This window comes from Alosa sapidissima, chromosome 8, assembly GCF_018492685.1.
Source record: "Alosa sapidissima isolate fAloSap1 chromosome 8, fAloSap1.pri, whole genome shotgun sequence".
Taxonomy (NCBI): Eukaryota; Metazoa; Chordata; class Actinopteri; order Clupeiformes; family Clupeidae; genus Alosa; species Alosa sapidissima.
In genome coordinates, this window is record NC_055964.1 from 31,782,329 (window position 1) to 31,794,828 (window position 12,500).

Genomic DNA, 12,500 nt, shown 5'->3' on the forward strand with positions numbered 1-12,500 from the left:
GGAATGCTGTGTGTGTGTTTAGAGTTGTGTTGTCTTGAGAAGTATTTCCCAAACTCATTCGTAGCACTCATTTGTGTTTGTGCTCAAGGTGTGTGTGTGTGTGTGTGTGTGTGTGTGTTTGAGTGTGTGTACCTACAGTATTAAATATAGATAGTGCAGTGTATTAGCAGAAACCTTATAAGAGAAGTAAAACAATATAGATATATATGCAGTGTATTAACAGAATATATAAAAAAACTATAAATATGGATATTATAATAATCTGGATAAGAGCAGTGATGACTATGTATAATTGTAATTACAGTATGTACATTTATAAATAAATAAATAAATAAATAAATAAACAAACAAATAGAGGAAAACACACACACACACCTTCCTGCCTCTGAGTCTGTAAGAAGTAAGAACTGTAATTGTCTCCGCAATGTGATAAAACTCCATGGCTTGTAATCTCCTGCCTGTGAGTGCGCGCCACACACACACACACACACACACACACACACACATTTCCATATGGCAGAAAGGAGAGGCATTATTAATGTGGCTTCTTGTGGGAGTCGGAATCAGGAAATTGTACACACACGCACTAAGGTTCATCCACCATTGGTGTTCTATCAGCTCAGCATCTCCCCTAAGAGAGTCTACAGTAAGGATGACATGAGAAATGTGGGTGTGAGTGTGTGTGCGGGAGGGGAAACTTTCTTTTTTGATCTGAGAAGCTGTGTGTGTGTGCGCGCACTGCGTGCGTGTGTGTGTGTGTGTGTGTGTAAATGGTGCTACGGAAACTTTCTTTTTATCTGGGAGAGTGTGTGTGTGTATGTGGATTATATTTTCTCCAGCACGTTCCTGAGGATTAAGCTTTATCAGTCCAGCTGCATTGCTCACACACAGATACAGCACAGTTAGGAGTTAGGTGTGTGTGTGTGTGTGTGTGTGAGCGCGAGAGAGAGGAGAGAGGAAGAGATATGTAGAGATTACATGTTTTCCACGTCATGATTAGCAAGCATATGACACAAATTTGTCTACAGTATTTAGAGTGTGTGTGTGTGTGATGTGCATGTTAGGTGTGTGTGTGTGTGATGTGCATGTTAGGTGTGTGTGTGTGTGTGTGTGTGTGTGTGTGTGTGTTGTGTGGTGTTTCATTCTCTGGTGCGGGCCATGGTGCCATCTCACTCACTGTTGCTGCTCCATCCGTCTGGCACTTATTCATTTGCAGCCTTTTCTGCTTCTCCTCCTTAATTACTTAGTCTTTTACCTGCAGCACTCACATCGCAGTGTGTGTGTGTGTGTGTGTGTGTGTGTGTGTGTGTGTGTGTGTGTGTGTGTGTTGTGTGTGTGTGTGTGTGTGTGTGTGTGTGTGTGTGTTTCTGTCACTAACCCACAGTGATGACCGTAAGTCTGTGTGTGTGTATTTCTGTCAGTCACTAACCCACACTGATGACAGTAAGTGTGTGCCTGTGTGTTTCTGTTGGTCACTAACCCTTACTGATGACTGTGTGTCTGTGTGTGTGTGTGTGTGCCTGTGTGTTTCTGTTGGTCACTAACCCTTACTGATGACTGTGTGTGTGTGTGTTGTTTCTGTCGGTCACTAACCCTTACTGATGGCACTCTGACCTTGCTCTGTTGACTCTCTCCTCCTGAAGCTTTAAATTTCAAACTCACTGCAGTTGCACTCTTTTCTCTTATGCCTTTTCTTCTCGTTTTCTCCCTCCCTCTTCACCCTCTCTCTCTCCCTCCCTCTCTCTCCCTCCCTCTTCACCCTCTCTCTCTCCCTCCCTCTCTCTCCCTTCTCCCTCTCTCCCTCTCTCCTCCCTCTCTCTCTCACCCCTCCTCTCCTCCCTCTCTCTCCCTCTCTCCCTCTCTCTCCCTCCCTCTCTCTCTCTCCCTCTCTCCCTCTCTCTCCCCTCCCCTCTCTCTCTCCCCCTCTCTCCCTCCCTCCCTCCTCCCTCTCCCTCTCTCTCCCCTCCCTCTCTCTCTCTCCCTCTCTCTCTTCCCCTGGGTCTGCTCTGCGTTTCCTCTGTGGTGTCCTGCTAGGCGTCACTCTCAGCCTCTCCCTCCTCCTCCTCCTCTTCGTCCCTGTCCAGTCAGCTGCCGGCGGCTCAGGCTGGCTCTCTGGCTGTGGAGGGAGGGGACGACGCCGCCACCGCCGCCGCCAATCTCAGCCTCTCCGCCTCTAACTCCTCCCTTTACTGCGCCTACGGTGAGTCAAGCTCCGCCCCCCAGCTCTGCTGCACCTCTGCTGCTATTCACACACTCGTGCCTTCTGTTTCTCTCTATGCTCAACACCCTAACACCACACACACACACGCACCAACACGCACGCACCGCACACGCACCGCACACGCACGCACACGCAGCGCACACACTGTCACATGCAAGCTCGGTATACACACTTTTCATGCTCAATGCGGTAATGTCTGCACTCACTGACAACCACCACACCCACTGACACACTCTCTCTCACATACACTTTCACACCACACACACACACACACACACACACACACACACACACACACACACACACACAACACACAACACATACACAGAGTAACTATCTAATGATCTAACAAGCCACATCCTGAGATCTGACCTAACCTCCATGCCGAGGACTAGATTAACACATATTATTTGCCTAACTACCTGTGCGTACAGAACCATGCAAGAGATGAACTGACCATCACAGAGAAACCTGCATGCTTCCTGAGAAGTAGATGCCAGTGTACACAACTTATTTACCAGCACCCATATTGCCATGCACACATTAACATTTGCATGTATTACTGTGTTTGCATTTACACATACATTAAGCCATGGACACTAGCAAGCCGTACATTTGGGTTTAAGTAAGTATAAGTATAAGTATATACTCTTTTGATCCCGTGAGGGAAATTTGGTCTCTGCATTTATCCCAATCCGTGAATTAGTGAAACACACTCAGCACCCAGTGAACACACAGTGAGGTGAAGCACACACTAATCCCGGCGCAGTGAGCTGCCTGCATCAAGAGCGGCGCTCAGGGAGCAGTGAGGGGTTAGGTGCCTTGCTCAAGGGCACTTTCAGCCGTTCCTACTGGTCGGGGTTCAAACTGGCAACCCAAGTCCGAAGCGCTAACCAGTAGGCCACGGCTGCCACGACGGTTTTACAGTCGTCTGTACTTAACACTCACTGCCATCGCAAAGTCTCGACCAACCTATATAGTAACTTCAACACTCTACAGACTCTAACTGAAACACTGTCAAAGGTCCTCACCGAGGCACCAAGTCTGCTTCAGCATTCTCTTCACATTAGGCTCACATAGTCACATTAGGCTCATTCTTAGTCGAGTTGTTACACCTGCTGTGACATCACACGTGCCATTGAAAAAACATCACACGTGCCTTTGACTCCCTTTAGTAAGAGTCGCCGTCACAAGTGCCTTTGACTCCCTTTAGTAAGAGTCACCGTCACAAGTGCCTTTGACTGCTGCCGTGGGGCTACACCAGGTGCACAACTGAAGCAATCCATTCACGGAGCGCATGCTGCAACCATTAGCTTCCCCTGTAAATCAATGGAGGCTGGCTGCACCAGACGTGAGGAGTGTTGTGCACATAAAGAAAAAAATCTTCTAAAACTATTTTTACGCTCTGTGAACGGAACACTCCAAGTGCGCTCCCGGAGTAGCACCCATCAGAGGTGTCTTTGACGCCTGTAGTAAAGTGTTGCCGTCTCTATGGTAACAGAGCTCAGTCGTGTGCCAGGCAGCAGGCGCACGCACATTGAAGTGCCAACATGCTGGGGCCTGCCTGCCCCATTCTCCTGCCCCATTCTCCTGCCCCATTCTCCTACCACAGCCTCTCCTGCCCCATTCTCCTGCCCCATTCTCCTGCCCCAATCTCCTACCACAGCCTCTCCTGCCCCATTCTCCTGCCCCATTCTCCTACCACAGCCTCTCCTGCCCCATTCTCCTGCCCCATTCTCCTGCCCCAATCTCCTACCACAGCCTCTCCTGCCCTCATTCTCCTGCCCATTCTCCTGCCCCATTCTCCTGCCCCAATCTCCTACCACAGCCTCTCCTGCCCCATTCCTCCTGCCCCAGCATCTCTTTCCTCTGCCCCATTCTGCTGCCCCATTCTCTCCTGCCCCAGCTATTTCCTGCCCCAGCATTTCCTGCTCCTAAACCTCCAGCCCCATTCTCCTGCCCCATTCTCCTGCCATCTCAGTGCTTCATTTCCCTAGGGTTGTGTTGACACCAGGGAGAAGGATTGTGGATTGGTCTCCCACAGAGACAAGTCTCTCACAACACACACACACCACACACACACATACACACAAACACACCACACACACAGCACACACACACACACACACAGAACGAAAGCTAAGTTTACTGAGCGTACGACCATGGAAAGCAGTGCCTTGTATGTTTGCATCTATCCTCCAAAGGACTCCACGTTCTTAACCTCCACCCTCCTCACTCAGCATGCTCTGTGTGTCTGTGTCTGTGTGTGTGTGTGTGTGTGTGTGTGTGTGTGTGTGTGTGTGTGTATGTGTGTGTGTGTGTGTGTGTGTAATGTGTGTATGTGTGTATGTGTGTGTGTGTGTGTGTGTATGTGTGTCTGTGGGTGTGTGTCTGTGGGTGTGTGTCTGTGGGTATGTGTGTCTGTGTGTCTGTGTGTCTGTGTGTCTGTGTGTATGTGTGTCTGTGTGTCTGTGGGTGTGTGTCTGTGTGTCTGTGTGTGTGTGTGTGTATGTGTGTATGTGTGTGTGTGTATGTGTGTCTGTGGGTGTGTGTCTGTGGGTATGTGTGTGTGTGTGTGGGTGTGTGTCTGTGGGTATGTGTGTGTGTGTGTGTGTGTGTCTGGTTGTTTGGCCCCGAGCGTGACTCTACATGTTTTTCCTGTGGCTACAGAGGCAGTCTCTCCTCCTCCCTCTCCTCCTCTCTCCTCTCTCCTCTCCTCTCCTCTCCTCCTCCTCCTCTCCCTCTCTCCTCTTCTCTCCTCTCTCCCCTCCCCTCTTCTCCTCTCCTCTCCCCTCTCCTCCTCTCCTCTCTCCTCTCCCCTCCCCTCTTCTCCTCTCCTCTCCCTCTCCTCCTCTCCTCTCTCCTCTCTCCTCTCCTCCCCTCTCCTCCTCTCCCCTCCTCTCTCCTCCGCCCCTCTCATCTGTATTTGTTGTTCAACTGGAGGGATTAGCTGTGATTATGCAGGCAAGCAGAGGCTTTCAGTGTGTGACTGAGCACTGTGACACAGCATGCATCACACACACAAGACAAACACACACACAACACACACCCACCATTATGCAGGCAAGAAAAGGCTTCAGTGTGTGACCAGCACCCTCCTCTGTCAGCATAGGCTGGGGTCACCCTAGGCCTTACACACACACACACACACACACACTCTCTCTCTCACTCACTCACTCACTCACACTCACTCACTCACACACTCACTCACACACACACCACACACACACTTTCTCTCTCTCTTTCTCTTGTCTTTGTGTCCAGTGCACTGCTGAAGGTGTGGCTCTCCGCATCCATGACACTCATCGTGCTGTCATTTTAATCAAATCTGCCAGCAATGTTTTCTCTCTCTCTTTTTACACACACACACACACACACACACACACACACACACACACACACACCCACACACCCACACACACACACACACACACACACACACACCACACACTTCATTCCTTACCCTTGGCCTTGCTCACTGTCAGCAGTCTGTGACTATTAACCATCATGTGTGTGTGTCATTAATATAGTGAGTGATGACTATAGCACTACCACTTGAGATGTTATGCCATTTGGGTAGCAGGAAGAGGGTGTGTGTGTGTGTGCGTGTGCGTGTGCGTGACTTGTCGTCCTATGCATACTTGGCAAAAGACATCTCCAAAAGAACTAAAGCCAACTCTCATTAATCTAAAAGCTTGATAACATCTCAGAAATGACAAGGCCTTGAATCTGCAGAGCACCACTCAACCTACATTTTGCCAAATAGAGTGTATGAATTTGGTGTGTATGCAATAGAAGTATTACAATTCTGACTTTGAAAGTGAGTCAGTTAAATGGATGCATCAGTTCATGCTTCATCTAGACAGGTTCTTCACCTCATTCTAGAACAAGATCTGCTCACAATCCATGAAAAGCTCTAGTGCTAGTACAAGATTCCGGTACATTGCTAAGCTGAAGGAATCTTGATAGAATGTTTTTGTTTTGGGGGAATGTCATGTGCATGGATATTTAGAGTCGCTGAGAGAGTTGAGGCACAGATGAGTGCTCTGATGAAGACATGTTTTGTCGCAACGCGTAAGCCCACTTAAATTAAAGGCTTTTTAACTATAAAAGGCAGTGTGCCTTGGAATTTTTTTGGTCAAACCAACTCAAACCAACAAGAAGTATTCCCTTGAAACCAAAGAGCACCTGCTTTCGAGAGACATATCAGTGACGAAGCACTTCCGACAACCAAACCTTGTTTGGTATTTGAAGATACAGATGCGCGCTGCTGTACTGCTCTTCTCAAGCTCTCATCACTTTTGCCCACTTTTGCCATTTCTCTTTTATCTTCTTTATTTGTAGCCGTCGAGTCCCCAGAGCCGATCGCGTCTTCACGAGGCGCTTTTCCTCCGGGGAATTGGTCATGTGACGTGATGTGGTCGCTCTGTCGGGTGTGCTCTCCTTGCAGGAGTGTCACCACTTCCTGTTAGGGTGTGAGCTGTGCGGTTTCTACTCTGAAAATTGACTCACTTATCCCTGATTCATTGGCCGTCCGTCTCAGAGTTCAGACACAATTCTGCTCTGTTTTGTAAAAGGAACAGAGAACAGGAGTCTGTTGCCCCCCCCCCCCCCCCCACACACACACACACACACACACACACACACACATACACACTCACACACACTCTGTGTTTAGCACATGCCACAGCAGTAAGCTCAAATGCTTTGTCAGGTTACAGCCTAGTCCCCTGATTTCCATATATGGGAGAGCCACCGTGGTCCAAGAGCGCCAGACAGATAGGAGCAGTGTGTGTGTGTGTGTGTGTGTGTGTGTATGTGTGTGTGTGTGTGTGTGTGTGTGTGTGTGTGTGTGTGTGTGTGTGTAAAGGAGGGGATTGTGTTGGTGCAGGACCCTGGTCACCTCTCTGGCCTCTCCTCCTCTCCTCTCCTCTCCTCTCTCCTCTCCTCTCCTCTCCTCTCCTCTCCTCCTCTCTCCTCTCCTCCTCTCTCCTCTCCTCTCTCCTCTCCTCTCCTCTCCTCTCCTCTCTCTCGGACACAGCACTTCAGTGTGTCTTCAGTCTAACTCCACCTTTCCCTTCCAGAGACACACCTGCTCCCCCTCTCTTCTCCTCTTCTTTTCCCTCTCCTCTCCTCCTCTCCTCTCCTCCTCTCCTCTCCTCCTCTCCTCTCCTCCTCACCTCTCCTCTCCTCCTCTCCTCTCCTCTCCTCTCCTCCTCACCTCTCCTCCTCTCCTCTCCTCTCCTCTCCACCTCTCCTCTCCTCTACTCCTCTCCTCTCCTCTACTCCTCTCCTCCTCTCCTCTCCTTCTCTCCTCTCCTCTCCTCTACTCCTCTCCTCCTCTCCTCTCCTCCTCTCCTCTCCTCTCCTCTCCTCTCCTCCTCTCCTCTACTCCTCTCCTCCTCCTCCTCTCCTCCCCTCCTCTCCTCTCCTCCTCTCCTCCTCTCCTCTACTCCTCTCCTCTACTCCTCTCCTCCTCTCCTCTCCTCTCCTCTCCTCTCCTCCTCTCCTCTCCTCCTCTCCTCTCCTCCTCTCTCCTCTCCTCCTCTCCTCTCCTCTCCTCTCCTCTCCTCCTCTACTCCTCCTCTCCTCCCCTCTTCTCCTCCTCCTTCCTCTCTCTCCTCCCCTCCCCCTCTCCCTCCTCTACTCCTCCCCTCCTCCTCTCTCCTCCTCTCCTCCTCTCCTCTCCTCCCCTCCCCTCTCCTCCTCTCCTCCCCTCCTCCCCTCTTCTCCTCCTCTCCTCTCCTCTCCTCCTCTCCTCTACTCCTCCTCTCCTCTCCTCCTCTCCTCTACTCCTCCTCTCCTCTACTCCTCTCCTCTCCTCCTCTCCTCCTCTCCTCCTCCTCTCCTCTACTCCTCTCCTCCTCTCCTCTCCTCCTCCCCTCCTCCCCTCCCCTCCTCCCCTCCTCTCCTCCTCTCCTCCTCTCCTCTCCTCCTCTCCTCTCCTCCTCTCCTCTACTCCTCTTCTCCTCTCCTCTCTTCTCCTCTCCTCCTCTCCTCTTCTCCCCTCCTCTCCTCTTCTCCTCCTCTAACTTCACTCTGCTTTTCAGGGCTTGCTGTCTTTCCACTTTCCTTTCTTGGCTTTCCTCCCTTTTGTCATTTTTTCCATCGTTTAGGTGTTTTTCTTGCTGTTTCGTTTCGCATTAGCCGACCTCTTTAGGCCTTAAACACTCTCTCTGCTAACAACCTTCTCTGCTCTCTATCCGACCTTTGACCTCTGACCTCACCCTCACTCTCGCTCTCCACCAATCACAGAGCTTGGACTTGGCAGCCCCGGCCACGCCCAGCCAAGACCTGCTGCTATTGGCTAACGGCTCCCTGGAGAGCTCTGCTGGTTCTCTGGCCACCTGTCTTCCCTCTGACGCTACTCTGTCCGACACACGCCAGCCCCTCCTGGTGAGCTCCAGCTACGCTGTGCCAAGCCGTGCCGTGGTGTGGTGTGGTGTGCCAAGCCGTGCCGTAGTGTGGTGTGCCAAGCCGTGGTGTGGTGTGGTGTTGTCTGGTGTGGTCTTGTGTTGTCTGGTGTGGTCTTGTGTTGTCTGCTGTGGTCTGGTGTTGTGCCGTGCGGTAGCACACAGTACTGTGCTGTGGGTAGACTTCCTGTATTGAAGCATAGAGGATGATGGGAACCAGGAAGTGTTTTTAAAGACCACAACTTATGCCCAGAACCTCCGCTCATTCACTACATAGTGTATAGGTGATGAGAGGAGGTTCCAAACACAAAGACGGGCTAAACTAGGTGGTGGTTTGGATTGTTCACCAAATTGTGATGGATGTTTTGCTGTGGGTCATATGATGGATGCATAACAAGGCTGCTGTTGAGGTGTTTTGTAAACATGACGGTAGGTTGTGTGTGTGTGTGTGTGTGTGTGTGAGTATGTGTATGTACGTTCACAGTGTGTAAGTAAGCATTATGAAACTGTGATTTTTCACAACAGTACCATCTAATCTGAGCTTGAGTGCTTAGGCAGGACTTAGTGACGTGGCGGCTCAGAGCGCTGACCACCGCGTCCTCAATAAACATCCCTGTTACATGACCTCAGTGCTGAGCAAGTTGGGGCTGGGTTAGGGGGTGATGTGGGGTAGGCTGTGCTTGTGTGGATTATGGTATATGTGGTATATGTCTGTGTTGGTGGCGTATGTGGTATTGTGGGTGGTGTGTGTGTGTATTGTGCTGCATGTTGGTGTCGTGGGTCAGATTTGTGACTGGGTGTGTGTGTGTGTACAGGTAAGGGTTTGTGTACTGTGTGTGTGTGTGTGTGTAGGGGTTCCTATACTCTGTGTGTGTATGTGTGGTCATGTGTGGTGAGGCTGTGCTCTGGTCCTGTGTGTGTGTGTTTGTTGGGGGGTGAGGCCATGTGTGGTGAGGCTGTGCTCTGGTCCTGTGTGTGTGTGTGTGAGGCGAGGCCATGTTTGGTGAGGCTGTGCTCTGGTCCTGTGTGTGTGTGTGTGTGTGTGTGTGTGTGTGTGTGTGTGTGTGAGGCGAGGCCATGTGTGGTGAGGCTGTGCTCTGGTCCTGTGTGTGTGTGTGTGTGTGTGTGTGAGGCGAGGCCATGTGTGGTGAGGCTGTGCTCTGGTCCTGTGTGTGTGTGTGTGTGTGTGTGAGGCCATGTGTGGTGAGGCTGTGCTCTGGTCCTGTGTGTGTGTGTGTGTGTGTGAGGCGAGGCCATGTGTGGTGAGGCTGTGCTCTGGTCCTGTCCCCTGTAGAGCGAGAGTGCTAACGAGGAGGGGGGCGAGGGGGAGTACGTCAATCTGTACTCCTCCACCCAGGCCAGCGGAGACGGGACACTCCCCCGCCGCGTAAGTAGCGCACCCCACCCCCACCCCGACCCCCACCCGCGCTAAACAAACAAACAGGAAACAAACGGAATGCATGACCCGGCCTGGGAACGAACTCGCTGTATTTGTTTGTTTGTTTGTTTGTTTGTTTGTTTTGATTGTACTAACATTTCCTACCAGCATCCGGCCTCCACCTCGTCTCACTGTTACTCCGCATGACTCATGGCTTGTACATCTGGGCCTGTGTGTGCGTGTGTGTGTGTGTGTGTGTGTGTGTGTGAGTGACAGAGAGAGAGAGAGATGCAGATTCATAACCCCCTTCTGAACTACCCCAAACTACCCCCCAGTCCACCCCAGGAGAGTAGGGGCCCACCCCAAACTCCATGTGTTCGAACACTTATGGTAGTCTGGCTCAGTTCAGGACCTGATCTGCTCTAGAATCAGTCGCTAGGTTCTTGAGGTCTTTTGGAAGCCAGGGTCAAAGGTCGATCAACAGCATTGACCTCTCATGGGTCTGCCTGTTCCCTGATCTTCACAGGCTGTTTACGTCTCATGTTCATTTTTAGACATGTGGCAACGACTAGAGGCCTCTGTTACAAGCTTCTGCTTCCATTCTGAAGAGCTTTACATTGTATAACACACTGTACACACACACACACACACACACACACACACACACACACACACACACACACACGAGTGCATTACGTTTGCCAGGGAACCAGATTGGTAAATGGATTTGCTGCAGCTGTACAGCATAGAGATTAAAAAGGGAGCAGAAGTTCACTTAAGGAGCTCCAGACAGCCTGAAACTCCAGAGTGAGTGTGCAAGCGTGTGTGTGTGTGTGTGGAGCTGAAAGCAGTTTGCAGTAGACGCCTTGCCCGTAGAGGCTGCTGATCGGACTCGGAGCTGGTAATCATCGTTGCCTGTGATCCGATCATTCTCATTGATCATTTCAAACTGTGATCTAAACCCTGCGCTGTAAGCAGACCCTGGTGGAATAAAGCCTCCGATGCCCTGGACCCCCTGCGATGGCACGTCTAACCTTATGATGGTGACGACTAACAGACATGCTTAGCTAATACTTGTTTGAGAGACCCACCTGGAGGCACCTCATCCGTGTGTGTGTGTGTGTGTGTGTGTGTGTGTGTGTACGTGGTGCTCCAGATCTGACTGAGGCGTTTGACTGCTTTTTGAATGTGATTAATGCAACTGATTTAATCTGTACGTTTGACTTCATGTTTTTACGTGAATGGCCTCTCATTGTAACTGTTATGATTGCTTGACATTCTCACTCTGACGTTGTGTTTATTATACGGCTGCTGAATGCATTCTATTATATTGAACGTTTTATTGTTGTCTTCTACAATACCTGTTGAAGTTTAGTTTTGACTATCAGTCGTATAATAAGCAGAAAAATGTATAGTTACTTTGCTGTGTGTCAGGAGTCCAGTTGGTTCAGTCCATATTTGTTAAGATTGACCGGTGGACTATACAGTATCCTTCACTCGGCACTCAGAGGTGTGGATGCACACACATACACACAGCATATCTGTGTGATGGTAGACGTGCTGCGTGTGTGTGTGTGTGTGTTTAACCCTGAATGATAACACACATTTGAGTGTGTGTGTGGATAACCCTGAATGATGACACACATTTGTGTGTGTGTGTGTGTGTGTGTGTGTAACTCCCTGAGTGATAACACACACAACGCCCTCTGAGGATGATGGTAAATCTGGAATCGCTCTGATTTTCTATGTGTGTGATTCGTAAACAGTGTGTGTGTGTGTGTGTGTGAGTGTGTTAACGGAGAGGTGTGTGTTACAGGACCCAACCGCTGAGGACCCGGAGGACCCTGCGGCAGACAAGGACATGACGGAGTCCGACAGGTAAGACACGATCACCTTTCCTTCTTTCCTGAATGACCACTGCACTTTGAGTCCTCATAGAGTACTGTGCAATGACCACTGATACAGAATGCACTGTAAGCTTTTACGGAGTACTGTGCATTGCAATGACCACTGATACAGAATGCACTGTAAGCTTTTACGGAGTACTGTGCATTGCAATGACCACTGATATAGAATGCACTGTAAGCTTTTACGGAGTACTGTGCATTGCAATGACCACTGATACAGAATGCACTGTAAGCTTTTACGGAGTACTGTGCATTGCAATGACCACTGATATAGAATGCACTGTGAGCTTTTACGGAGTACTGTGCATTGCAATGACCACTGATACAGAATGCACTATGAGCTCTCGTAGAGTACTGTGCAATGACCACTGATACAGAATGCACTATGAGCTCTCATAGATTACTGTGCAATGCAATGACCACTGATACAGAATGCACTGTGAGCTTTTATGGAGTACTGTGCAATGACCACTGATATGGGTTTGCAGTACAGGTGTGATGTGCTATTGAAATTCTCCATGGCGTCCAGTTGACAGTCTGTGCATCTGATGCATGGTGGCAGGAACAGTGCCGAATGGTCG

The 12,500-nt window shown here is 50.1% G+C and overlaps 1 protein-coding gene across 1 annotated transcript in view; it reads left to right on the plus strand.

The window, feature by feature from the left end:
* rapgef1a (Rap guanine nucleotide exchange factor (GEF) 1a) overlaps positions 1 to 12,500 on the plus strand; it is a 78,300-nt gene that overhangs the window by 56,785 nt on the left and 9,015 nt on the right. Inside the window, 3 exon segments of the mRNA XM_042101548.1 lie at positions 8,477 to 8,617; positions 9,929 to 10,021; positions 11,829 to 11,890. Of these exon segments, the coding sequence (XP_041957482.1) occupies positions 8,477 to 8,617; positions 9,929 to 10,021; positions 11,829 to 11,890 (296 nt within the window).